Source organism: Balaenoptera physalus (genome assembly GCF_965194825.1).
Source record: "Balaenoptera physalus genome assembly, chromosome: 12".
Taxonomy (NCBI): Eukaryota; Metazoa; Chordata; class Mammalia; order Artiodactyla; family Balaenopteridae; genus Balaenoptera; species Balaenoptera physalus.
Genome location: NC_138897.1, coordinates 53894722 through 53919785, shown reverse-complemented (window position 1 = coordinate 53919785; position 25064 = coordinate 53894722). Strand labels below are relative to the sequence as shown.

The following is a 25064-nucleotide window of genomic DNA, read 5'->3' as shown; positions in this document are numbered from 1 at the left end:
TCAGGATTCTTCTAGATTTTTATGACTACTCCCCTCAATCCTTTATAGTTGTTTTGCTCACATTTAACACAAAAGCATTTTTTTATGTGGCCCGTTTTTTTTTTTTTTTACATTTGGAAACATGCGTTTGCTTTCCATGTAGATGTATTCAATTTTTTTTTTTTAACTTTTTTTTGGGTTTATTTTATTTATTTATTTATTTATTTATTTATTTATTTATTTATTCATGGCTGTGTTGGGTCTTCGTTTCTGTGCGAGGGCTTTCTCTAGTTGTGGCAAGTGGGGGCCACTCTTCATCGCGGTGCGCGGGCCTCTCACTATCGTGGCCTCTCGTTGCGGAGCACAGGCTCCAGACGCGCAGGCTCAGTAATTGTGGCTCACGGGCCTAGTTGCTCCGCGGCATGTGGGATCTTCCCAGCCCAGGGCTCGAACCCGTGTCCCCTGCATTGGCAGGCAGATTCTCAACCACTGCACCACCAGGGAAGCCCCTATGTGACCCATTTTTATTGTTTCTTTCCCACACATTTGACGTGGTTTTGCAGAAAGAGATCTTTTGCTCTTTGTATTCATATTAATTCGTTTTAAGAATCTTCAATGAAATTACATAATTACAGTAACGAGTACAACTGGCAACGCTGGATTTAGGAACAGCCTCTTGCTAAGCATCCAATGCAGAGGCCTGGACAGACTTGTACGGGTACGCTGATGAGTGGTCTACTAGTTGTGAGAGTTTGGTGTTCCATGGGCACCAAACAGTATGTTTAACTGAGGGCCATGAGAGCCTCAGTTAGTTTTTCCTGGTGAGATGGAGGCTGGTGAAGAGAGGGTTTTTGAAATATTATCATCAAGTATGTAGGTCCCTGTAGGTCAATGATCAACTCTTTCATATTCTTTTATTGCATCAACATACAGAATGGTTGCTCTTAGCTAATGCCTCTTATCATTAAACAATTGCAATGTAGCATCCTTTAAAATCTGGTCTTGCCTTTGGGAGTCAGGGTGTCTTTCTTCAGGCAATAGAAATGTATAAGTAAATGGAGTCTGTGCATTAAAACACTTCTGAGTGCAGGATAGCTCAAACTCCTTTTAGGTTTTTTTTTCTTTCTTTTTTCCGAAAAGACGTATGCGTTATAAACAATGGGAAATCTCTGTAGCCAACAATAAAAGTAAAAAAGAAAACATGAGTGTAATTTAAGGTTGGAAATCAATACTGTATGTCCCTGATTGAATTGAGAGGTGGAGATGAAGACTTTTATGGCCCTGGGTAGACTGGAAAATGTTGGTGCCTGCAAGCCTGCAGTCAGTCGGTCACAGAATGTTCAGTCACTATGTGTTTTCACAGCTCTAATGTTTCACAGCTCTAGGCCACTGCCTGTTCTGCCTAATGATAGGGCCACCTTGGCTGGGAGCCCTCTGAACCTTCCCCCAGGGCCCCTCATGCTTGTTCATCCCTTGACATCCACCTTCAGAGTACACGATACAGAAATCTTAAGGACAGAAAGAGGACTGAGATGATGCCGTGTGCTTGTCTGGCTAAACTCCTAACATCTGATGATTATATTTGATTTTTAAGTCATTCTGAACTTTATCTGCAACTCTGCTCCCTTTTATCTTTTCTTGGCATCACAACCTTTACTACAAAGCTTATTTCAAGGGAAAATCTCTTAGAATTCAAATCAGTCCTGCTTCATGCTAGTCTGTTTGTTTGGGACACCCGCTTACAAGATGTCCTTTGAATGACTGCTTTCAGTGAAATCAAAGTGACTCAAGGAGCAAAACTTTGATAATGGAATATGTGTTTTATACTACTTCAGGGGTTCCTCTTGCAACTTGATGGGGTAAATGTGAAAACTGAATTGTTACGGGTGAAGAGGGCTGAGGCCCGTGTCCTAGATTGTTTGCAGAATTCTAAATGAGCAGCAGGAAGGCCAGAGGAAGTGGCTGTTTTGTGAGACTTCAGAAGCAACCTGGAGTCAGATCTGTGATTCTAGAATATTTTCAGATTGGGGGGATGTATATTCTTTGTTGTCAGATGCCTCGGGCTTCAGCAATAAGAGTGCTTCTTGTCCTTAGAGGGTTTTTTCCTTATTTACTTTTGGGGCAATTCTTGAAGTGATGGTGACTTTGGAGAGTTTACTAGGGGTTATGTAGGAAGGGTAGAAGACCCTTCTCCTCCAGGCTGGGCTGGCACCGGGAATGCAGGACCTACTTCCTCCATCTGCAAGCCATCTGGAGCTGGTCCAGCTCTGATGGATGTGCCTACTCTTGGTTAGAAAAGGAATCTTCAGCATAAAACTATAGAATGATGTAGCCTTTTCATTCTTTCCATCAGAGTGAACAAAGGTCTTACAGTGACTCACAGCAGCAAAAGTTACTAGGTGTCCATTTGTCACCTCTAATAAAAATACTGAGGACTTCCTATGGACAAGGCATGGCACATGTATATTTCTGTGAATTTCCCCAATATCTTTAGTGATTTTATCATCCTCTTTCTACAAATGAAGAAAATAGATTTAGAAAGATAAAGGTTCCACAGCTGGTAAGTGGTGAAGCTGGGACTTAAACGCTGTTCTTTCTGGTTTCAGGAATGGTGGTTTTAACTAGGATTCATTTTGGGGCTCTCTCAGAGTGTTGCTGGGAAGATTTATTCAGTATTATTCATTTCAAGTTAGAGAAATGAAAGCACAACAATATTCCATCTAACTTCTTCAATTCTTGGGAAGGAGAGCAAAATGAAAAGGTGAACACTTTTCATCATTGTGTTCTTAGATCGTCTTCCATGCTGCGGAACAGATGTCATTCCTCTATCATCACAATGTATTTATTCAGTGTAAGGACAAGGAAGAGAATTTAGTAGCTATTGTCGCACAGAGAGGAAGGAGAGTGGAGAAGGGAGAACATTCTAGAATAATACAAAGTGTAAACTCAAGTGAAAGACGACTGTTCTTGCTTGTGCAATAACTGGCAACCCCCTGGTCATTGCAAATGTAAATTGTTGGGTGCTAATGGCGAACAATGCTTGGTGAGACCCCCAGCCCCAGTGAGGTTTCCTTTGGTCCCCTTGGAAGTGGGTTCCATGGCTGGCAGGGGCTGGCACAGCTTCTGTGGTCCAGCTTCTCCATGGGCTTGCTTTCTGAAGCACTCTCACAGCCCATATTCAGACAGGCTGGCTATCCCAAGAAATGAGAACAATTTTCTTTGCAAGTATTTGCCAGGGTGTGGCCTAACATGAAGAATGATTTTCTATATAATTTTATAACATTGTGATGAATGTTTTTAAACAAAAATATACCCCGAAAACAGAACTGCCAAGCTCAAAAGCAATCCAGATGGATTTTCTGACCTCTTTCTGCACCAACATTTCCTTTATGTTCTTGGAAATGGCTGGAGAGAGTTTTATATCCGTTCACATTTCAATCCTGGGACTTGGAAAGTTTCTCTCTTGTGCCTTAAAGAGCAACGTGTGCCACTATTAAACTTGAACTGTCTGGACAGCTGTGAAGATGGAAATGAAATACCATGCTTGGAACATTTTCATTTTGTTGTGTGCATTGCTTGTTGTGCAGCTGGTCTGAATTCTCTCTAAAAAGATGTAGTGCAGCTGTTTCTCTGAGGCACAACCTGAGGGCAAGTATCAACCCATCACCCCACACATCCTTTCCGATCTTGGCAAGTCATTTTATCCTTAACTCCGCTGTGCATAATCACAAAAGATAGCTATTTATCGGAATCTTCTTTAGGATACAATATACAAGCTCATTCTCAGAAGTTGCTGGAACACAGCATTCCATTGTAAGAGATTTTCTACACCCCCACCCCATTTTCACAGTTGCCATGGCAACATTTTGCTCTGATGACACCTCCAGGATTATTGCCACCATCACGGTGATTTCTTCTGATTACTATTGTTGATTCTTGTCATCAACATCATTTTGACTGTCAGTTTGTCACATTCTGATCCTTAACACCTGGCCTCTAGGGAGCATCTTTTCAAAACGGTTGAAAAGTGAAAAAAAAAAATCAGAATGTAAATTCCAAGGGATTACCAGAAGGGCAATTATCCCACATCGGGTTTAGTTTTTTCCTTTCCTTTTTAATTGTCCCACCAAGTCAATCTAATCCTTCCAGAATATATGTGTATAAGTTTGTCATAATACCAAGATGTATGTGGTTGTTGCTACCTCTTTTTGTTTTTAGAGAAGGAACGTACATGCGTGCATGTGTGTGTGTGCATGCGTTGGGGGGATTATACATCCAAAGCTTTCTAATATTACTAAAGGAAACATTCATTAGACGTTGGAAACTAGTTATTTTGGGACCTAGTTTTAACAGACAGTTATCTACTGATTTTATTATAGCTGCCACCAACCCTGTGACCCTCCTCGAGGCTGAGTGGGGACCAGGCTTCCTTTGGGTGACATGTCAGCTAGACCCCAGGTCAGTTGGGACACCCTGTACCTTTGAAATCTGCTTAAACTTGGCTTGAAACCTTACCTCCCAAGTCTTGAGAGTCCAGAACCCTCATTTTAATTTCTGAAAGTCCCCAAAGATGTCTTTTTTGTGCATTGCATCTCTGCGCCCCTGTGTTGATGCTGGCTGCTCCTGCCAGGTTTAGGGAAACAGTGGATGCAGGATTCAGTGTCTTCACCAGTCTCTAGAAGAAACTGCTATCGAGCTAGCTTGCCATCTTGCCCTCCTGCCATCCTGCCCTCCCTTCCTTCACTCATTCTTCCTTCTGGCTTTCCCCCTCCTTCACACCCCTTTCCTATCTCTTTCGATGGGGGGCGGGGTGAGGCTTCGAGGATTTGGTAAGTCACTAGGAGGAGTCACCTACTAGGGGAACAGCCTTCCATCACCTGGCTACCAGCTCCACTCTCTCACCTCCTTTCTTCCTGTCTTCCTGTTTCCTCTCCAACAGCACACTTAAGAATTTCTTCCCCTTGTCTCCTGTAAGGCAGCAGTCCCTGAAGGAATTCAGTTTTCTCCACTTGGTTTCATTTTGCCCATACATATATTTGCAGCACCTGCAAATCAATTATAGATCTTTCTCAACTTGGGATGAGGTTACGCCCTGATACTCGAAAATACTGTTAAGTCGAAAATGCATTTTATCCACCTAACCTACCAAACATCACAGCTTAGCCTAACCTATGTTAAACGTGCTCAGAACACTTCCATTAGCCTACAGGTGAATAAAATCATCTAACACAAAGCCTGTTTTATGCTAAAGTGTTGACTATCTCGGGTAATTGATTGAATACTGGACTGAAAGTGAAAACCAGAATGGCTGTCTGGGTACAGATTGGTTGCAAGCGTATCTGTTGTTCACCCTTGTGATCACGTGGCCGACTGGGAGCTGTGGCTGTCCAGTGACACCAGAGAGCATCGCCGGGGCCTATCGCTAGCGCGGGGAAGGATCAAAAGTCAAAATGCGAAGTACGATTTCTACTGAACGTGTATCGCTTTCACACCATCTTAAAGTCAAAAAATCTTAAGTGGAACCGTTGTAAGTTGGGGACCATCTGTACACAAACTTTCTCCCACATAAGGGACAAAGACAAAACCTGACACTGGTTAATTTTTTTGGTACACCAGAGCTTGCTCTAACTCACTGCACAAAGTCTTGCCTGTCTGCCTTCTGGTCATGGGGAATGCACTCTCACAGCCTCCGGGAACCTGGGAGGTGACCGACATACATGAGTCTAGGGGATCTGGCGGAAGCGACACTGCGGAGTGGAGAGGGCACCTGTCCAGAGACAGTTCATCCCAAGGGAGCAGAAGCTACTTCGCTCTAGTCTATGGCTGCCATTGAGGATGGAGGTCCAGGGATGACTCCTTTTCCAATTTGTAAGAAGCTTATAAAATTCCCGCCCCCCACCAACTTCAATGTTGGCAGCTATTTTAATGTATTTTTTAAATGTAATTTATTTTTGGCTGCGTTGGGTCTTCATTGCCGCATGCAGACTTTCTCTAGTTGCAGCGAGCAGGGGCTACTCTTCGTTGTGGTGCGCGAGCTTCTCATTGCTGTGGCTTCTCTTGTTGTGGAGTACGGGCTCTAGGTGCTTGGGCTTCAGTAGTTGTGGCACGTGGGCTCAGTAGTTGTGGTGCACAGACTTAGTTGCCCCACAGCATGTGGGATCTTCCCGGACCAGGGATCGAACACGTGTCCCCTGCATTGGCAGGCGGATTCTTAACCACTGCACCACCAGGGAAGTTCCTGGCAGCTATTTTTAAAAAGTGAAAGACAATATTTTGTTGGTCAAAACATCACATGGGAAGGGCAGACCTCGCTCTTCGACCTCTGGTTGCTTCTTCTGTCTTGGACATTGCAGGACAATGTTTCCCCTCCCCTCCGTGATTCCATCCCCACTCTAGCCCAGCCAGGTTGGGGGATCATCTGCATTAGGATAAATTTCAAAGGATTTGTAGTTTGGGGACTAGGCAGCTCTTTGAGTCTAACATCGGCATCAGGGTTTGAGGGTAAATCGAAAGCAAACATCATTCCCAGCCTAGATTTTCTGCTGCACTTTCTCTACCTTTAGGATCCACCTCTCACCATCTTGGTCTTCCAGTTGCTAGGAGAGGAGAGAGTGCATCCTTTCCTCCAGGTCTTGGTCAATTGTCAGGGGAAGGAATGAGGGCACTTATTACCATTGTTTCTCTTTTTTCTCTCTCTTGGCATCTGGATAGCTCAACCCTCGGTGTTTTTTAAAAATCTCAACCTCTGGAGGACTGGGATGGGGAGCTCTTAGTTGTAAAACTCATCACAAAGTATCCATTCTTATCACAAACTCCAAAATGTCCACCCCCAGCTCCCAGGCAGTTCTTTGTCATTTCTAATGCCTGCCCTTCACCCACTGCAAGGATGGGGTGGGGACAGGGTCTTGGGTGTGCCCAATGCCGACACACGGGGAGCACACTGGTGGGTGTGCCCTGTCAGGCTCTGATCGGAGTCTGGAGTTTGGACTATGAACCTTCTGACCAGAGTCTCGTTAATGGACAGACAATTCCTTAAAACACTGGGATCCTTCCTGGCTGGGAAAAGCAAGCTCATTGTCAATGTGCCTGGCACTGTCAAAGCTTCTCTCTCTGGCCCACGTGAAGACAGTGAATCCCCTGGATAAACAGTTCATCAACTTAAATACATTTTTATTCATCAATTCACAGAAATTTATTGAAGACCTACTATATGCTGGGCATCAGGGAGACACACATCCTGTCACTAAAGCACTGTCAGTGTCCTTGAGGCACTCAAGGTACAGTGCGGAACCAATATGAAACCCAGCAACTTCATGCAGCCTGATGAAGGCATAGAGTCGACAGCGCAGAGAAGAGGGCTTCAGAGCAGAAGCTCAAGGAATCTGAAGGGTGGGAGGGGGCAGCCCAGGTAGAGGACACAGACGACTGCACTTGGGCATGGAGGTGGGAAGGACATATGTGTTCAGGCAACGAGGCTTATGATTAGGGAAGAGGTTGCAGAACATGTACCCGGAAACCCCAAGGCCCTGGCTGTCATGGGAGAGGCTCACGGAGGAAAACTGCCCAGACAAGCTGATTCACACGGACTCATCCTAGGACTTGGGACATCCTCGTCCTTGCACATACATTCATTGTGGGGAATGCTGGCTGCAGCTGTGGTTGCCATTAAATATATATTTGTTCTATTTTTTATTTTAGTGCCAGTATTTATAGTTAAATTTGTGAAAATTAAATGAAAGGATGATGCAGCTCCAATGGAAAGATCTTTTCCAAATACCTGCAGAACACCTACAATTTGTACTGCCGGTGCTCTCTAAGAACTAAGTTTTGGGCTGACTACTCTTTTAGCTCTCAAAGAATGTCTAAGAGAAACACCTTCAGGGTGGGAGGCATTGTAATGTAGCGGTTAATAACGTGAACTCAGATGTGACAGACACCTGGATATGAATCCAGGCTCTCTCTCTTAATAATTCTTAATGTTGGGCAAGTTAATCTCTCTCATTCTCGCTCTCATTTTCTTGTTTTCTCATGCTTCTGAAGCATGCTTCTCATGCTTTCTCATGCTCTGGGACATGAGCCCTTTCCTCCTCCCCTTTCACCTAATTAATTCTGACACAATCTTCCGATCTCATTTCAAATGCCACTTCCACGGGGGAGTCCCCCCAGATTAGGTTCAATCTCCTTGTAAACAATGTCACCACATGCTGTATCTTTTCTTCACCACATTTCTGTTTGTAGTTATGTGTTTATTTCTCATGATTTAATTCACATAAGCCTCCAGCCCTATACTCTTTTCTTCACCGTTGTGGCCCATTGTTTAGCATAGTGTCTGTCACATAAAAGATATACGATCAACATTTTTGAGCAAATAGGTAAATAAGTACCTCCTTTGTAGGACTAAGGGCTACATTATATAATGCATTTAAGCGATTTGGCACAGTGCCTGGTATATGGTAAGCACTTAATATGTATGGGCCATCATAATTATTCTTATTCCTGTAGTGTCCTGTTCTTCACTCCTAAACTGAGTAATGAATAATTTGCATGTCTTCAGCTAAGTTCCCATGGTTCTGTTCGCTAAGTTTTAATAGTACAAATACTTTCATTAAGTTCAATATTATGCCCCTGGCTTTGACTGAGCATTGATTTAAGAAAAGGAGACTTTTGAGGTCATTTGTGGAGCCATTGACGAAGATTTTATGCAGTGTGGCTGTCAGGAGCAGGAGCTTTGGGGGTCCAGAGTATGGCTTTTTCTTTCTAGCTGTAACCATGGGCAACTTATCTCTCTGTGCCTTTATTTTCTAACCTGTACAGCAGGGCTAGCTGTCTATCTCACAGTGCAGTTATGACGATTAAATTATTGATACATAAAGACTTTAGGAGAATGCCTGGCACATAATAGACATTCAATACATGTTAGCTATTATTTTATAAGGACTCATAGGATAAATTATTCCTGGAATTTAGTACAAAAGCTAAAATAGTAACCCTTAAAGAGTTGGTATTTTTCTTTTTACATCATGGCAGATTTAATACATTTCCTCTTTTGACTTGAAATCAGAAACTTTAGAGCTAAATTTAGTGCTTAAGTGTAGCAAATATCTCATCTCTGACTCGATGTAATAAACACCATTCTGTCTATAGCCTTTGTTATTTCTTGTATTTATCCTGTGTCCCTGGATATCTTTTTAAAAAGTTGAAATCCACCTCAAATCCTTTTGGGAAGCAGGTGGGGCTACAAATGATAAATTCATGAATTTCATAATAAGAGGTTAGAAAGAAAACACATTTTAGGTGATATTTATGTCAGACAAATTTTGTGTGATTTGAAATTTCTCTATAACCCTGCATAAAGGTCTCCACTCCTTTGTGAATAACTAAAAGCAAATTCAGTATTATTGTGGGAATGATTCACTACAGAAATTCTAGTATAATATGTTCCAAATGCTTATAACTAGAAATTGCAAAATGATTGCTGGAAGTGTTTGAAAAATACAAATTGTTTTCCACTATTCATATCCCAGAATCATAGAATTTTAGAACAGGATATTATTTACTTTTCATGTTTCGCTTGGCTTGACCAAACTGACCAACTTAATTTTTGTTAATCTAGTTTCAATTTCTTCTTAGAAATGAGACAAAGCTACTGTATTTTCATAGAATTATGGTGTTGGAGCATCTCTCCAGTTGCGTATTTCATTTGATTCCCTATCAAGGTCAACACTCAACCACTTGAAATAGAAGGATAGTGATCCCACGTTAAAATCTTTCAAAAAAGACATTTTAAAGATCTTCACTGGTAATTTCTGTCAAGACTTAGCATTTCTGTTCTTTCTGCAAATTGAAGCTAAAACCCATACCTCTACTGGGTAGAGAGAGGGGAAAGAATTGGTGACAATTTGTTGTGTAACAGCCCAGTGCAGAAAACCAGTAATGGCCAGTTCATTCATTCATTCATTTGGTCATCGGCCAATAAATATTTACAGATTGCTGTCTGGGTGACACGTGGGTGCCAGATTTTCTTGGGCAATCTAGAAGCTGACAGAAAGCCTGGTAGCTGCTTTGATGCCTCACAGGGAATATTTCCCCTGGGAGAAAGGGCCAAGCTGCACCATCTTAATTCTTACTGCACCAAGGACAGAGGGCTGACTACAAGCCTGGAAGCTGGAATACATCCCCTTCAGCTCCATTACAGATGAGGAGTTCCTAGGGATGGGAATCCCAAAGAATTAAAAAACAAAACAAAATAAAACCAAAATACAACCTATGAGAGAGTCAGCAGTAATCATTTGCCAGGTTCAGAGAGCTCAAAGCTACTTAACCAGTCATTTTATTTGTTAAATTTGGCAACTCTGTTTGCTTACTTTGCCCTCTGCCTACAGCTGAATGAGCCACTATCCAAAGGGAAAGAGGGGAGCAGGGAAGGACAGGGCAGAAGCTAGTTGCACCCCCTTTCTGGAAGTCAGGCAGCTGCCAACTACAGACCTTAGCAAAGGGGAGGGGAAGCACTCCTAACTGGGGAGAAAAATTGAGGGACTGCTTAATATTTTGGGCAGGACACTTTCTATGTTAGTGAATCTGGTTTTGTGAATTAAAGTGTTCACACGACTGTCTTTTTCATGTAAGTAAGCAGAAAATCATGGGCATGTGCCAGATTTCCTTCCAGGAACAGGGGATGAATATCTCCACTAAATGAAAATTCAAAGGGACAGAAAGAGACAAAAATAAATTTGTGCTTTGGTCCCATCCACACGCCCATCCACGTGTCTGATGGGAGGAGCACAGAGCGGTAACAGGGGAGACATAGCAGAGGTACATCATGTAGGCTCGAGGGGGGGTCTCCAAGGAAGTAACATTAAACAGAGAGCAGAAGAGAGTAGAGGATTTCTGTGCAGATTAAATGGCGGATTAAAGATCCCCATGAAACAATTCTGAAGTGATTTTATTTTATTTTTTAAAGTATTAAGCCCCCAAGCATAAGAAGAATAGAAAAGGAGGCAATAACTGCAAAATTTTGTAAACTGGAAAGCAGATGGGGAGTGATTAAAGGACCAGAGAGAACTGAAAGCTAAGTTCCAAAGAAGAAATCCAGCTTCATTACTCAGAATCCATAGCTTAGAAATGGGTCCCCTTTCTACTAACTTCCAAAAGCGGGGTAGTTAGAAAAACTAAAATGCGGAGGATGGATTGAAAGTTAGTTTTTGAAGTAGTCAGACTCCCAGATCACCTTGATGGCTCACCGACCAACAACACTGGCAAGAGGAGGAGGGTTTACTTTTCCTAGAGAGAGAAGCTGCAAGGTTATGAAAAACTACTAAATTATTTTCAGGTGAAGGGTGGAGTGATGGCACTGTGGTGGTTGGGTGAATAGAGAGCGCCAGGTGGAACAAAAGGCCATGTGAAGGCCCTGAACAAGACAGAGACAGAACATGGCTCATTTGAGGAGCTGAAAGAAGGTTCAGGTAAGTGTGGTGGTCAGAAGAGTGAGAGGGGCAAGGTGGGCAGTGCTGAGATAAAAAGCCAGAGGATTAACAGGGACCAGGGCATGAACGGATTTCAGTTCTACCCTCAAGACAGAGGAAATCCAATGAACGCCACTTTTATCTGCACGAAAGAGAAAGATCAAATACAAGTAGTCTAAACATTAAGGGAGTTTTACTATGTTGTATCACATAACAAGAAGCCTAGAGGTAGGGTGGTAATTAAGCAGCTCGGTGACATCGTGAGGGATCAGCCTCTTTTCTCCTTTCTATTCTGCCCTTCTCAGCGTGCTGGGTATGTCTCTCAGAGTAGCTGCAAAAGCTGGATATTGCTTCTTCCTCCAATAGCATGTGAAGGATAGACAGAAGGGAAAGGCCATGTTCCGCCTTCTGTCTCTGTATCAATTACTTATTGTTGCATAACTAAGCACATCACACTTGTCCTAAAACAGTCACCATGAGCTCATGACCATGAGTCAGGGATTTGGGCTGGGCTTAGCTGGGCAGCTCTGCTGCTTGCTCTCTCCTGACCTCACACATTCACTTGTAGTCAGTCAATTGGTGGCTGAACTGGAGGTGGATAGTCTAAGATGACCTCACTTAAATGTCTGGGGCCTCAGCCAGAATGGCGGGAACAGCTGACCTCCTGCTCCAAGTGGTCTTTCATCAACCAGTTGACTAGACTGGGCTTTACATGGCAGTCTCCAGGCAATGTCCCAAGGAAATGAGAGCAGAAGCTCAAGGCATCTTGAGGCCTAGTCTCAAGAGTCCCAAGTACCACTCAGCTGCATTCTATTGGTAAAGCAAGTTATAGGAACAGCTCAAATTCAAAGGATGAGAAAAAGATTTCACCCCATGACGGGAAAAGCAGCAAAGTCGTATCGTGAATGTACACAGGAATAGGAATGGTATTATTATGTCCATCTTTGCAAATATATCTATCACAGCCTCCTTTTAAGAGTAGAAAATATTTTCTCAGATGAGGTTAAACAAATTGTTCTCAGGTCCTTTCCTAAACCAGTCACTGAAGAAGGTGATTAAATTACCCTGACTGGGTAAGCCTTATAAAAGTTGACTCCCTGGAACTGAAGACCTATCCTTCTCTGGAGCAAAAGGAGCCTTACTGCAAAGAAATATGTGTGTGGGATTTGGATAGAAAAATAAACAGTATCTCCCAGATTTTACTAAAGAAATATAATTTCATTTTTAAAAGGTAACTTTTAAAAGATAATGATTTAATTTAGAAGATAACCTTTAAAAGATGAAAAGATATGATTTCATTTTAAAAAGATAACCTTGAAATATGATTCAATTTTTAAAAGCAAGTTATTCTTTTTGCTTGGAGGGAAACAAGACTGAAGGCAGGTAGACCAGTTATAGGGTTTCTCAATCTTAGCACTGTTGAGATATTGAGCCAGATAATTCTTTGTTAGGGTGTGGAGGACTGTCCTTTGCATTGTAGGATGTTTAGAAGTATCCCTGGAGTCTACTCATTAGATGTAACAGTTGTCACAACCAAATACACCTCCAGACATTGTCAATTATTATCTGGGGGGGGCTGAGTCACCCCTGGTTGAGATCCACTGGGTCCAGAGGCTAATACAATTATGTAGGTGATTATTTCATTGGCTTGAACCAAAATAGAGGCAGTAGGGCTGGAGGCAAGAAGGTTTTAAGAGATCTTAGATTTGGCAGATAGTTGAATGGGAAGGGGGGACCACATGTGGATGACTGCCATGTTTTGGCTTAGACAACTCTATAGTTTGGGGTACACAAGAGGAGAAACAGGCTGGAAGAAGTTAAGGCAATTAGTTCAGCTTGGGACATGCTCAGTTTGAGGTGTTTGAAGAACATAAATGAAGATGTCCAAGAGGCATTCGAGTGAATATCTGGAACTGGTAATCCTTGAGCCTGGTCCAACCTCAGATGTATTTCCTTTGCCTCTATGGTTTTAGAAAAATACACACGAACCAACCTTTAAGAATTTGGAGACTTCATATTCAAGTTTGAACTTCAAGCTTGTCTAAAATACTGGAAGTTCAGGCCACACTGGACTCAAGTGCTTACATGAAAAATCTGCTGAGCCAGGTTTATCCCAGTTGGTCACAGTCTCCCCAGAACCTTCTTGACTCTTTTCCATCACTTGCCCACTTCCCTTTGTAAGAATTTGAGAGTAGAACCCTTGCGTTGGTTGGACCTTTCTGCTCTTGGACATAGACACAGACATGGGAACCATTACCTTCTAAAAGGCTCCGCATTATATCCTCTGTTCCCCACTCAGACCCATATACTTAAGTCAGACCTCTTCGGTCTTTTTAAATGTATCATTCATTTTTTTCCCCTTCTGATTCTGACAGTAATACATGTCCTTTGTGGAAAACATAGAAAATCCAACACACGTATGATCCCAAATCCTACAGTCTTCTTGGATTTTCTTGCTAGGCTTCCATATATCCTTGGAGATGGTGATTAGGGCTCACTTGTCATCCCCAGGAAGGAGCCACCCCTTTCTGTCTCAATTGGGGTAAACTTGCTCTCACGTCTCAGCCCAGATCCCAGGGTGCTTCACGACAAAAGCAGAGTTATTTCTCGAAAATGGCAATAGAAGAAAATGAAACGAACTTGCTGTATTCACCTCTCTGCTTTTGTGCATTTTAAGCCAAAATGTGTACATTCTAGGGTTTGCTAAGAAACAAAAAAATTGAAATAATCAAGAATTCAGGCATGGACTTCCCTGGTGGTGCAGTCGTTAAGAATCCACCTGCCAATGCAGGGGACACAGATTCGATCTCTGGTCTGGGAATATCCCACATGCCGCGGAGCAACTAAGCCCATGCGCCACAACTACTGAAACCCATGCACCTAGAGCCCATGCTCCGCAACAAGAGAAGCCACCGCAATGAGAAACCCTCTCGCCGCAACTAGAGAAAGCCCGCGTGCAGCAACAAAGACCCAACGCAGCCAAAAATAAATAAATAAATAATTATTAAAAAAAAAAATTCAGGCAATTAAGTGTTTTACCAACATCAGGAAATTCAATAGTCAGAATTTATTACCCCTCATGTCTCTCAGTGTTTCAGGGAAAAATTTTCCATTTATGTTAATTTGCTATCGTAAGTTCTTTTTAAAATAAGCCTTAAATGTCATATTTGTAGGTGGGTGACAAAGCTCTTTTAAAAGTGCTTGAATAATAGAAAAAAAAATGTCATGCCTCTTATAGAACAAAATGGGCCATAATAATGTGAGAGAGAACATGTAAGAAGGGATGTAGTGGTTAGAATTAAAATGACGTCTGACAATTACTTTCAATTTGAACTGAGGTGAAGAAAATCAGAATTACAATACTCTTGTGATTAAACTTGGATGAGATGAAAATGTCATCATTGTTTGACGAGAATTTTTTATTAGAGTTCAAAGAATATGAATGATTTAACTACAATGTACCAACACCACAGAGCTGAATACTCTGTACCAGTTTTTCTCAACTCTTTCTTGCAGATCACTGGAGAAATCCCAGCCGTTCTCCTCCTTCTATTCTCCTGCCACCATTTCCATAAGACCGGCTTTTGAAACAGCAAGATCAAACTTACATCCTTTGTGATAAGTTTTGACACTGAAATCCTGGAGTAGCTTTAATATGGCGAATCGTCTCCAAGAGCCCTGTGCTAAAATGAGTCTCATAATTTTTCCTTTTGAAAGAAATACATTTTAAAGGCAAGGTTTCTTGACGAGATGGGGGAGATCCTGCTTCCATCCGGCATTTGTTGCCGAAAATCAAGATTCAGTGAGTCCTTTAATTCCACGGGAGGAGTCTATTTCCCTTTAGTGTGAGGTTTTGACAATTAAAATTGAGATGAGGGCTTAAGTTTGTACGATGCACAGCCCAGGTCTCTTTGGGGCACTGATTACCATATACGATGATAAGAACACACTAACTCAGGACAGGGACTCTTCTCTGCAAAGGGGCAGAGGCTGTCCTGGCAACTCCTGTGTTGGGTGGGAGCAGGAAAGCTAGGAGCTCCCATCCTCTTATTTTGCTGTTACTGAGGGACTCCTGCCTCCCTTCCTTCACCCATCCTCCCCATTTTTTTTTCTTTCCCCTCTGGGAGCCCCAAATTTAAACAAATAGTTCCCCAGTCATTGGTTGTACATCTCTATACTGTATTTTAAAAGATTTTTGTCTTCTGAGAGTCTGAGTCAAAATACATGGGGACTGAAGCTATAGTTTGGACACAAGGAGGTAAGTACTGGCAACTATCATTCTATTCAATCATTTCCCAAAGCTGTTGCCATTGTAACAATGTTAGTACTTGGCCCACTCATTATTACGTTTATTCATTTATTTGTTTGTTTGCAGGATCTTAGTTCCCCAACCAGGGATTGAACCTGGCCCCCCAGCAGTGAAAGCGCCAAGTCCTAACCACTGGACTGCCAGGGAATTCCCACCTTTATTTTATTTTTTTACAAATAGAGTCTGTCAACTTTATAGGTTGATCTAGGATAAGTTATCATACACTAGTTCAATTTATTGCCAAACACCGTTTTATTGCTTCCCTATTAAAATTTTATTTTGTTTAAATAAAATTAATAAATAAATGTAATTTATTAAAATTTTCTATAGAGCCTTGAATAAAATAGGTGCTTAAGCATATATATTGATTGGGTGATTAATAGGTAAAGAAGAATTAAAATACATATTACTTGTCTCAATGTAGGGCAGAGAGAAATTGTCAAATTAGGTAACTTAAAGACCAGCTAAGAATTTGAGTTAAAAAGTGGAAGGTATATTGTGTAACAAGTTTCTGCCATAACCCTGCTCAAGAAAAGAAAGTGTTTTCTTGGCCATTCAAAGTCCCTTTCAAAAATACTTTAAGTTTAGCTGATTTATCTTTGTGGCATTTGCACTTGAGAGTTTAAATCTTCCTTTGGAGGTGGTCAAAATGATAACCAGAGGTCAAGTCGTGAACAACTGAGAGGTTCAAACACGCTGCAATCTGTATCAGGTATGAAAGAATCAAAGGCTTGGAAAAAGCAGATATGAACATTGGAATGACTGGGGGCCTAAAGCACCCCAGGTAAGAGACAACACAGGACAGTGGCTAAGACTAGAGTCTGTGGACAGACTGCCTGGGTTCAAATCTCACTTCCCCCACTTAGTAGCTGACTTTGAACTATTTACTTACTTGTCTTAGACCTCAGTTTTCTCACCTGTAAAGTGGGAATAAATAGCAGTATCTACTTCATAAAGTTTCTTTATACAGTGTAAAGTATATGTCTGGTGCACAGTGCATGTTCAATAACTGAGGGTTAAAGTTATTATTATTACTGAAATGTGGAAAACATTATCAGTACCTTTGCAATTAATCCTCAACTCTCTCTTATGGACCAAATGAAAATTATCTTCAATAGTGGTCTTTATAATGTTTTCCTAAAGAAAAGTCAATAAAAAATTTCCTAAATTATCCAAAGTATCCTAAAGTAAACCCATTGTAGCCTTCAACCCTATTCTCTTACTTGGGATCTTTTCTAAGCTTTACAGTACCTACTCCTGATCTGTAGTACTTAATTTATTGCCCTTTGTTGGTGTTGTATATAAAGATTTCCCCTAGTATGGATAGAATATATTTCTTGCCACTTAAGGAAAGGTGGCTGATGGGAAATTAGGCTGATGGATGAATGGGAGAACTTTGTGTGATTTAGGGAAATAACGTAAGGGATTGGGATTGATTGGGATGTGGCTTCCAGTTTTTGCTTTAGCACTAGATATAGTTCTGGGTAATTTACTTAATCTCTTTGACACTTGCTTTCCTCATCTTTGGAAATGAGAATGACAGCAATGCATGCCCCACAATGAGCTTTGAAAATTAACCAATTAAGACTAATATTTATAAATTCTAAAACCCCATATATACTCATAATTGGTAATTATTCTAATCTACACATTCCTCCTCTAGCATTCTGCTCCTTGGCCAATACTTTTATAAGGGAAGAAGGAATACAGGCTATGATCTCCATCTGTTCACAGATTAACTTACTTCTTCCAGACTGGAGAGTTTCTTCCATCCATCCATCCATCCATCCATCCATCATCCATCCACCCATCCATCTTGCATTTATTGAGCCCTAGCTACGTGCTGTCATTGTGCTATGCACAAAGGTTTCAAACATCATGGTCATGGTTTCTCACAGACTTCTGAATATGTGGAGGTAGCCGAACCCAACCTGGCTCTTCAGGGTCTTTTATGTCTTCCTTAAACCCAAGGAGTAAAGAGCTAGAAAAAACTAGAAAATAGTAAGATTTAATTCAGGTGACATATTGTTTTGGACATTTTCCAGCAGGATAACTATAAAATCAGGCTGACATTTATTCACTAGCTTCCCATGCTTGTTAAAATACTTTTCTTGCTGAAATCGTTATTGAGCTAAATTTCATCTAACATCTGGCTATCGTATAAATATAGCAATGAAAACATGTCTTGTTGCTTACACGTTAGGTATAAATTTTAGAAAGCCAATTAGTGTTTCATTCTCTCTGCGCATTTTCCCTTTTATTTTCTTTAGTGCTTGAGCTAATTTTGGGCTCCTAACTGGAACTACATGCATTCAAATATTTTGCACACACCTATACAGTAAAAACCAACTAGATTAAGGTATATTGCTTTGTGGTATTTCCTAATGATTGTGAGGTATTCCATACGTTGTTTATTCATTTATGCAACAAGCATTTATTGAGAGAAATGTCAAGCCTAGTTCTCAGTGCCGAGGGTGGAGGATACAGAATAAATAAGACACAGTCTTAGCCCTTAAGGAGTTTAAAACCTACTAGGGGAGACAGAAACCTACACAAATGATTTCACTACAATGTGACAAAGGTGATAAGAGAGGTACGCATCCACCTGGCTCCTAAGGCAGCATTCTCCACTCTTCCAATGGGTTGCATGTTACATAAATGATTGTCCTCAATCCTTCCCTGTGGGTCTGTAACCTCTCAAAATTGAGAGGTTCAAACCGAGAACCCAAGGGAGTAAACCAGTTCTCATTGAGCCTACATTACCCATCTGGGTAGGCAGAATTCGCCAAATGCCCTAAGGATGGATCATCTAGTTAGTAATACCAGCCTCATTTGAGTCACAGTTGTTTAAGTCTTCACTTTTTTAAAAAAAATTTATTTATTTATGTATTTTTGGCTGTGTTGGGTCTTCGTTTCTGTGCGAGGGCTTTCTCCAGTTGTGGCGAGCGGGGGCCACTCTTCATCGCGGTGCGCGGGCCTCTCACTGTCGCGGCCTCTCTTGTTGCGGAGCACAGGCTCCAGACGCGCAGGCTCAGTAATTGTGGCTCACAGGCCTAGTTGCTCCGCGGCATGTGGGATCTTCCCAGACCAGGGCTCGAACCCGTGTCCCCTGCATTAGCAGGCAGATTCTCAACCACTGCGCCACCAGGGAAGCCCAGTCTTCACTTTTTGACTCTACAATGACAGTCGATATTCAATGGTCTATTTTGCATAGATGTGAACATTTAGAATGAAGCCCACAAAAACACAATTTTCACTGTCGATAAGAGGATCTACCACACTGTGCACTCTGCAGGCTCTCAAAACTTTGTTTTATTATATGGATTCCACCACCATTTCATTTGGCATTGATTGTACTCAAATATCTAAACCTCTGGTCCTTCTAAATGATGCTTCTAGGATGGGACTTGCAAAAGCTCTGGATGAATTTTCAAAATCATCAAACACATTTTAAAACATTAAACAGTTTATTTGCACAAGCTTAGTAATATGAGATACAACATAATTCATGGAAATCAACCACAATGCTAAGACTATAATAGATTATTCCAAATATTAAACATTACAGTTTAAATCTCCTTAACATTAGCTCTAACGTTGGAATAACATTTCAGTTAATAAAGAATTGTGAATATGACCATATGTTCAGTTTCTTCTCACTAGTTTATCATGAATTACAACTTTATTGTGATTTGGGTCATAAAAGTGATAAATAATTGTTTATATAGTTTCATAAATTGCATGTTTATTTAATTAATCCTGAAGAGAATCTAGAAATACATTCCAATGGGTTATATAAATTCAGTGTATTTTTTAGCTCTTGGATTTTAACATGCATAGGTAACACTATAATTGCTCTTAAGTTTAATGTTTACTGTACAGGTTGTATAAGATTTATTTGACATCTATTTTCGTAGGTTATTGTCATTTGCCAAAGTGAGTGGCCACAGTTTTTAAGCCCTGAATTAAATGTCTTCCATGTATTTTAGAGAGGGTTTCAAAAGTTACTGCTATTTTGGGGTGATCTGTAAAGTATTACAACACCAATGCAATTAACATGATTTGGGGTAAAGAGAGTGAGTTTTGTTATGTTACAATTTCCAGACAGTAAATACATCTTTCTAATAATTTTGATGCCATAATCATATTAGGAAAGACAAAATTACTTTCAAGTATAAAATATTTTGTTTGCATATTCTATAATGCTTATGATGAGAATTTACATTGGCTTTCTTTTGTCTGATAAGTTTGTCTGCTGGGCTTGCACTGTCATCTTCAGCTTTCACAAAGGCAATTTCTCTTTCAAATGTTCACAACATGTGGGAACAGTGTCAACAGGCTACAATAGATCACTGGGATTGATTCTAGCATTTGAATTTGCTATTCTCTTTTGGAATTTTCTGGTTCATTATGGAGTTTAAACCGGTAAGTGAGTTGCTTGGTTTCACGACCTAAGGAGAATATTCTGTGCTGTTTGGAATCAGACCTCTAATAATTAGATAGCTTAATTCCATCATACATGTTAGCGAGATATTTCTCATCTTGTAAAATCTTCAAGACTGAGCCACAGTTTAAGCCAGCACCTACCAACTGCATTAGGAAAAGGGTCAGACGATAGAAAGTATAAGAATTTATGAAAACATCAAGTGGCAGAAACAAAGTGTAAGACTCTTACATTTAAGCAACTATTTACATACCAGAAAATACTTCCTTCCAGTGTAAAAGTTGAGGACTCTGAAGAAAATATCGTCTTCTATCACGGAAACATACATTCAAATTCTGGGCTCCCAATTTTAAAGAAAGCCCTGAAAACTTAAAAATGATGTTTACCCTTTGTACTCTTTTGACAAACTATATACATTTGCAGTGCAGGGACCACCTTACAATTTGGGGGGTGCTTGTTGTACTTTTCCTTAGGGAAGAGACGGCTGGCATCGTTTCCTGGCTGGGTATAATTCATTTATGTCCTTCCAGTGTTTTCTCTCTGATCTCTTTTCTGTATATCTGTCAGCAGCACTCTCCTGGGAGCAGCACAATGCACTTCATTAATAAGAAGGGATTAAAGGAAAAAGCCCCAGTCTCCTAATACACTTGGATAATTTGGTGCCATCCACAAGGCAAAAGACCCCTGCTGCATAGATGTCATTAGAAAGGTACAATTTCATTACTTTTTACTGGTAGAGCCTTGAGTGAAATACAAAATATGTTGTCTCATATGCAGGGAAAGAAAAGAGCAAAAGCTTTCATTGTCTGCATGCCCCTAAAATAGTAGAAGGCAAAAATATATTTTATGGTTTTTACATTTATATGGCCTTCCTTAGTAGTCCTTGAACTCATGCTTTTATTAAATATGGAGCAAAATAAAGATTAAAAGAAAATTTTGTATCTCCTTAAATCACAAATGAAATTTATATATATATATTTTCTTAACTAACACACTTGCTTTGAATACCTCCTATGTGCCAGGCACTCTGCTCGTTGCTGGAAAACAAATGGCAAAAACGTCATTCATGAGGGTTTTGTTTTGTTTTTTTCCCCAGCACTAACTTATTGAATGCTCTAACTGAAGTGAGTATAAAAGTGAGGGTATTAGAAGTAAACCATATGGCTGAATAAAAATGATCATAAACTAGTAAATTGTAAGCGTATTTGGAAAATGTTTCAGTTTTTTCCTTGCTAACTTAACTTATTTTTGAACTGACATGTTTGCTGATGGTTGATAGCATTATCTTTTGAGCTCAACCACCCCCAGTTTTAAGCCTTTAAGGGTATATTGTGCAAACATTTGAAAAGATCCATCATTAGAAATACACCCTAGTTCCTATAGATGGTGCCCCAAACAGGAAGCAATGTGCCTCACTGGTGGAGGGTGTCGCCAGCCACCAAAGGGGCCTGGGATTTAGGCACCTGCCAAAAAGATGTCAGGGGGACTCCCAGGGACCCCACTGGTGTGATGTCTCTCTGGGAACCTCGTTCATTACTTTCTTAGCACCGAAGAGAATCAGATTTAATAGTGGTCCATTATCTCACTGCCACACACACACAACTGCCATTAACACTGAAAAGTGGCACACAGTTGGAACTGTGAGTAGGAGAAGACAGCCCTTGATTATTAGCTATTTACAAGCCACTCTTTGCAGTGATAGGATTTTGCTTTACTATTAGCTTTTGTTCAGTGAAATTGACTTTTTCAGCTCTTTAAGATAAAGGCTAGACTAGACAGTTAAGATGATAGAAACTGGGGTTTCCAGAGACCATTTTACTGACAGAAGGCAAAGCAGTATATGAAAAACACAAGTTATTTTGACAAATAAATGAGTCAGTAATGAAAATGCTTAAAAAAACCTACAGTATCTCTACAAATGAAAGATTGGTCATCTAGTCAGCTTTGAATACAGAGCGTTTTGATGCCCCCGCCCTTTTATTTTGTGGTCATGTCGTTCCTTGTCTCTCATGCATTTTAATTCTTTAAAATATTGACGCGCACAATGAAGATTATCAACAAGTGTCATGAGAAGTGGGAGAGTAGCAGTGATTGGGACTGGCAGGGCCAGTTTATACCTTCTAGAACGAGCAGAGCTTAATAATTAACAAAAAGTCAGGACTCAACTAGTTATGTTCTTGCTATCAAAAATATGTCTCAGCTAATGTTTAAATATAGTTAACCAAAATGACAAACAAACAAAACCCCCAGTTTTGCCAATAAATTAAAAAAATAAGCAAAATGGTTAAGTGGTTAAAAGCTTAGATTGTTAACCTCATGCAGTGTATTTGAGGATGTGCACTGAAAACAGATCAACTATTTGAAACCAGCATGCAGATTTCCTTTTTCCTTATGATTTTTGTATGATGGTAAATTTCCACCCACCCCCATAAGATCTTACAAGTCTGTTTGTCCTGAATCTCAATGGGTGCCTTATGATGTGGATGTCTTATTAGGTGGAACACATATAGGATTTCTGAACATTCTTTGAATTTCTGGGCTTTAGTTCCATATTACCTTGGGCAGTAAGGAGGAGGAAGGAATATTATGAATTGGAGTTTGGGTTGAAAGTTGGATATTTGAAATATAAATGAAAACAATTCACTAGCAATGACTCTTGTTAATATTCTTTTGCCGAGGTAGTTTAACCTAGGAGAGCTGGTTATAAAAGAGCTTGTTGTATTTGCTCTCTTGAATGTGCATGACTCTATGACATACTCTGTGTTTTGCCATTGATTAACTTGATTTAACAGAATAAATACTCAAATGAGGATTGACAATACTGGTTTCGTGGGAGAGGAGGAGTAAGCTGATAGGTATGTCTGTAAGTTGTCAGGCAAGCCTTAATAAAATCTTGATACACATTTTAAATTGATTATTAATGAATAGCAAATAGATAAACTAGATACACATTGGCTTTGGGGATACTTCAAAAAGATTTTTTTTTTTTTTTTAGATTTGAAATTCATGATAGGTTTCTTTCATTCCTCCTTGGTAAATAATGAAATATTTACTGTCTAGACTGAGTAATATGACATGAAACAACAAACCTGCACATGTCTAATTTATAACAAATCTGTTTCCTTAATGGGCGGAAGAAAATCTGAGGACCGTTCTAAGGGCTCTTGTCTGCTTTCAGTGCTATCTTCTAGTCATACTGAAGACAACACCTCTCCAGATGGGTCTTTCCCCTTCTTTTCCTCACCCCGGTCAATGTCGATCACGTGCACCACTCCAGGTTTTAGAATCAAGTCGTCGGTCTCTACCTGGCTCCTGTTGTCCTCCACCTCCATGTAGCTCCCTTTTGTTTGCTGGGCAGCTTTGTTGAAGGCTTCTTTAAAACGACGTTTGAGTTCAACATCTGGACAAAAGACATACTCATAAAGGCCACCAGCGAGGACAGCTCCTATTATTGGTCCAACCCAATATATCTGGGGGAAAGATGGAAGAGTTATAGAGTGTAAGTAGAGTAAAACTATTCCTTTGAACAAGGTATGGATATAGAACTTAGCTCGTTTAAATTAAGAGAGCAAATGTGGGGATTCCCTGGTGGCACAGTGGTTAAGAATCTGCCTGCCAATGCAGGGGACATGGGTTCGAGCCCTGGTCCGGGAAGATCCCACATGCCACAGAGCAACTAAGCCCGTGTGCCACAACTACTGAGCCTGAGCTCTAGAGCCCACAAGCCACAACTACTCAGCCCACAAGCCACAATGACTGAAGCCCGCGTGCCTAGAGCCCATGCTCCGCAACAAGAGAAGCCACCACACTGCAATGAAGAGTAGCCTCTGTTCGCCGCAACCAGAGAAAAGCCCGTGTGCAGCAATGAAGACACAACACAGCCAAAAAAAAAAAGACATAAGCCGTTATTTTTTAAAAAAGAGAGAGAGCAAATGAGTCATGCATTTTAAAAAAGGAGAGAGAGAAATGGAAAAAAAATAAGAGAATACATTAAATCTACATCAGAGATCCATATATTGCTAAATAACATTTGAACAGAAAATAAGAAAAGACTGTTTCCTCTTCTCTTTTCCTGCTTTCATTAATTATGTTCTTTCCATTTTCTGATAATCCTTACAGTAAAGATAGGTCCTCTTTGGGGGTACGACTTCTTCAGCTGAAATAGAGGAAAAATTTTCTGGAGAGTACTTTTTTTCTTAATATTGCCATCTTACATTGGTCTTTTGCATAATCACAACCATAGTACAGATTGTATCACTTGGGGCTTTAATTATTCAGTACAGCATGATAAATGGAATATGAGCTCGACCACTTAGCAATCTTGTTACTGCTTGAATCTGTTACATAACTTCCTAAACCTTAATTTCCTCATCTGCAAAACAGGGATAATAATAATACATACCTCATGGGTTGTCAGGATTTAATTGAAATAATACTTGTAAAGTACTTCATAGTTCCAATTTCATTGTAACTTGCTCCGTTCCATTGTTTCCTAGACAATTTAAAGATGTATGGGACTAGCCTGGCTATAAGTCACTTTCCTTATGTTACATGATTTCCTCTCTCAAGTTTGGTGATTTGATTTAAGAGAAAACCTCATGGTTTGCCCATTAATCTTCTTGCAGAGTGCTTTCACGGTTCTTACACTGATGACTTGGTGGAAAAATCTGTACTGCATTTATGGATGATGGTTAGTTGAGGATTAGCCATTCCATAGGATTTTATTTCAATAACTGGAAGTTTCTATCATATTAGTTATGTGTCTAGAATAAAACAAGTTTGGAGTTTGGATAAACTTCAACACTTGCTTTAGAGCACACGTAGGCTGTAGAATATTAGACATTCATTCAACAGATAGACTTGAGCAACA

General features: G+C 40.4%; 1 protein-coding gene across 9 annotated transcripts in view; it reads right to left on the bottom strand.

The window, feature by feature from the left end:
- Window positions 1–489: 489 nt before the first annotated feature.
- AQP4 (aquaporin 4) overlaps window positions 490–25064 on the bottom strand; it is a 93985-nt gene continuing 69410 nt past the window's right edge. For all 9 annotated transcript variants that reach the window (XM_082416212.1, XM_082416210.1, XM_082416207.1 and 6 more), the window contains one exon: window positions 490–23664. In XM_082416212.1, the coding sequence (XP_082272338.1) occupies window positions 23386–23664 (279 nt within the window). In that variant the 3' untranslated portion in view covers window positions 490–23385. The remainder of the gene's footprint in view (window positions 23665–25064) is intronic.